The sequence below is a fragment of the Penaeus monodon genome, chromosome 23, assembly GCF_015228065.2.
Source record: "Penaeus monodon isolate SGIC_2016 chromosome 23, NSTDA_Pmon_1, whole genome shotgun sequence".
Taxonomy (NCBI): domain Eukaryota; kingdom Metazoa; phylum Arthropoda; class Malacostraca; order Decapoda; family Penaeidae; genus Penaeus; species Penaeus monodon.
The window spans coordinates 34832419-34836183 of record NC_051408.1 but is presented as its reverse complement, the minus strand read 5'-3'; the positions used below and the strand labels follow the sequence as shown (position 1 = coordinate 34836183).

At 37.2% G+C, this 3765-nt stretch overlaps 1 protein-coding gene across 1 annotated transcript in view; it reads left to right on the top strand.

Annotated features, from left to right (window-relative positions):
• The window catches only part of LOC119587957 (protein phosphatase 1 regulatory subunit 16A-like), a gene marked incomplete in the record, with an annotated part of 13520 nt that overhangs the window by 2086 nt on the left and 7669 nt on the right, over window positions 1-3765 (top strand). Inside the window, 3 exon segments of the mRNA XM_037936669.1 lie at window positions 2801-3017; window positions 3117-3345; window positions 3563-3688. Of these exon segments, the coding sequence (XP_037792597.1) occupies window positions 2801-3017; window positions 3117-3345; window positions 3563-3688 (572 nt within the window).

Below are 3765 nucleotides of genomic sequence, written 5' to 3'. Positions count from 1 at the left end.
CAATTTGTGCATTTGGGATGGGCTTCATGTGTTCTTTTGTTCAAGTGGAGGCCTCAGTCTCTGATAGGTAAAGTCCTGATGTAAACTTTTACCCATTTTATGCCACAATCAATTGAAAAAATCACTTTAATTTGGTTTTATAGACTTTTTATGTATCTTGTTTTTAGATGAGTAAACTAGCTGTGCCTTTATGTAAATGTGTGTGTATGCTGTATACCATATGAATAGGAATTAGGTCATTTTTATACCAAAGTTTCCAGTTTTTGAGAGGGGTAGAGTAAGGAAGAAATGTGTGAATGTTGTTTTTTTTTTGTTAATGTAATCTATGGACTAAATTCAGATAAATTATGTTAATAGCAGTTGCACCAATAGCAATGGTTTGGTAGGCTAATTGCAATGGTCCTGTTACCCCATGCTTTGGGTCAACTGTGCAAATAAGTTTATAGTAGTTTGCAATAGAGTTACCAGATTATTAATGTAGGCAAATCAAAACATTATTGGTTTAAAAAGAAAAAAAGATTATGCCAGTCCTTGAGGTTGAGCACAAAATCCTGAGATATCCAAGCAGAGCTTGAACTGACAAAAGCAAATATGACACAGGTGAATATTATGCATAGTGCATCTTATTAATACCACTAACAACAAAGTAATTAGCTAGCATGTCACCTCCACAGCATACTTTCATGTCATTGGTGGTTAACAAGCTGAGGAACTTCATGAGGACACATTGTTCTCATAGCTCCCTTGTGGAATGCTCAGGCAATGTTACACTCTTTTTCCTTTCCCTCTGCCTTGGGAGGATCCTAAAAGGTGGACCAATGATGAGTTTTAGGACATCTTTATACTTACATTTGAAAGGGATCAAATAGGAAAGGGTACAGACTTATTGTCATTAGAACAGAGTTAAGTTAAGTTGCCTGATTTAGTTGGAAAATAAAAATCTATGTCATCTCTCCAGAGACCCATCTGCATTAGTATTTCCTAACCCAGTCATTTCTTGCTGATCATTTGGCAGCTATTATTAACTATGCTGAAGTAATATCAGTAGACTTATTACGGTGGCTTCACCATTCATCATTGCCCTCTCAAGATATCGTCTCTGACTTAGTCATTAGCCAAAATTTTTGACTTGTATGCATTTGTATGGTATAGGGAAAATCCTTCTCCAATGCCTATCCTATATGTGAGTGTTTTTGGTTATTCTGTGTGTCTTGGCTCTGTTGTTCCCAGTTGTCTTGCACTCCATCCCATTTGTTGTTAGATATTGAGATTCAGGACATGTGATGAAGCCTAAGGTTGTGGTTGGATCTTGCTTCTGATGTGATATTAACAACTGGCCAGTTGATGTAGCCAGACTTTTGGTGGTAGTGTTCCTTTTCTCACATTACCATTTAATATATTTCCATTACTCATTAATTGTAGGTGTTCATGGACCATTCTCATGTAGAGACTTCAAAACATAGAAAGTGTAGATATGTCTTTGCCCTCAACTTCATCATCTGTGGTTAGGAGCCTGTTGTTTATATATTTTTAGCATTAAGTACCTTTTCAACCTCATTTAATATTCCCCTTATTTTTATATGCTACACCTTTGGTTTAGCAACCAGATGGTTATTTATGCAGGATTTTGTATATTGATTTTCCTTGTGCATGAGGTAGTACTAATACAGAGTAAGAATCTAGATATGTACTGGTATATCTGCAGTCTGATTGGTGGTCAGTTAGTGTCTCTCTCTGAGAGTATAGTTTTATCATTTCTCATGGAATCACTTTTCTTGTGAAGGAGCCCTTGTATACCATAGTAGTCTCTGGTAGTGTTCAATACTAGGTGCTTCTTGAATGGGAGAGGACTTAATCATCTGTGTTCCCAGTGTAAACTTAAAAAGGGAAGGCTTGTGTATATGTCTAACCTATATTATGTAAATAATTTTTCCTGCGGGATAATGCTGAAACTTGGATGCCATGTCCTAAGGATCAGTTGGGTCAGTATAGCTTACCCTATGGCTCCACTGTTGTTGTCTTTTCTTTGTTTCATCGTTTTTCCTTTGATTGGGCCAAATCATTCCATGCCACTATGAGATGGTCCTCTGCATTCTTCCAATTGTTGGCAGTCATACAGAGTGCTCCCCAGCCCGTAGAACTGAGACTTCCCCTCAGAGTGCATGTCCCTTGGTATTCCTTCATACAATTTCCTTCTTTTACATTTATTAAAACTGGCATTTGTGTCAGATCATGACAGGGAATGATGAGGAACTTAATGGATTGAATACAGTGTTCTGTGTCTGATGCAGCTGTCTCCTTCCCTTCAATTAAGACTGCCACTATGTCATAGGATCAAACCTGTTTCTGTGAAGTGTCTAAACTTTGTATAGAAAACTTTTCCTTCAGAAAAGTTGCCAGTTCTTGAAATGTGTAGTATTATTCCCTTGGCTGCTGTTCTGTTGATAAGCTGGTGTTTGGCAAACTTATCAGAATTTGCTTTAGATTTTATTTTTCTTCATTAAAAAATATCATTTGCATACCTATTAATCTGTCTGAGAGATGGGATAACATGGCATGAAAGTGTGCTGTACTAGTAATGATAATAAGAATGATTAGAAAATAGTAAAGAGTTAGAAAATAGATATTTCTTGATGCAACTAATAATTGAATGTGTGTCCTTAAATGTGTGTACTCTCATTTTTTTCAGAAAAAAAAGAATAGTATCACTCTGTATAGGCTATGTATCTGAAGGACTCATCCCAGTATCATTGATGTATCATTGGGCCACTGTCCCTGATGTTTTATTATCTTTTAACAGTGCAAGCACTGCTGGAAGCAAATGTGAATCCAGACTCCACTAATGAGGATGGACTAACAGCTTTACATCAGTGTTGTATTGATGATTCTGAGGAAATGATGAGGCTGCTTGTCCACCATGGGGCTAATGTTAATGCACAAGACTCAGAGAAGTGGACACCACTCCATGCAGCAGCCACCTGTGGACATCTTCACCTTGCCAAGTTCCTCATTGCAAAGTAAGTTTCATATTTTTTTTATTGTACATGTATTATGATTGCAATCACTATTGATTGATTCAGTGTTGCATTTTTCTAAAATTGTTATTTTCATCCTAGGGGTGCAAATCTTCTGGCTGTAAATGCTGATGGTAATATGCCATATGATATATGTGAAGACGATGCAACACTCGATTACATAGAAAGTGAGATGGCTCGACGTGGTGTTACCCAGCGACTCATTGATGAGACTCGTTCAGCTACAGAATCTCAGATGCTAAATGATTTAAAGGAAATGAAGGCTAGGGGTGAAAGCTTGATGTACCGTGATCACCAGGGCGCTACACCTGTAAGTATATATATATATAAAGTTTTTATGTTGTATAGTACATAATTTTTTATATTGTAAGCTTGATTTCCATACCTACTTCTTATGTTTATTAGCCCTTGTTATTAATAAGAAGTAATATATATGGTGTATCTCTAGCAATGAGCTACTTATAATTTCAACACCATCTATGTCCTTTGGGAATGTGCTCTAATGTGATTCTTTATTGCCTCATCAGCTTCACATAGCGGCTGCCAATGGCTACGTCAGAGTGGTGGAATACCTGCTGAGTCAGAATGTACCCACAGAAGTAAGGGACCATGATGATTGGTCTCCTCTTCATGCAGCAGCTTGTTGGGGACATGTAAGTGCTCTTTTGATGTATGATTTTAGCTCCTAGATCTGGGACTTGACATTACTTTGATTCATCAGAAGTTTGCA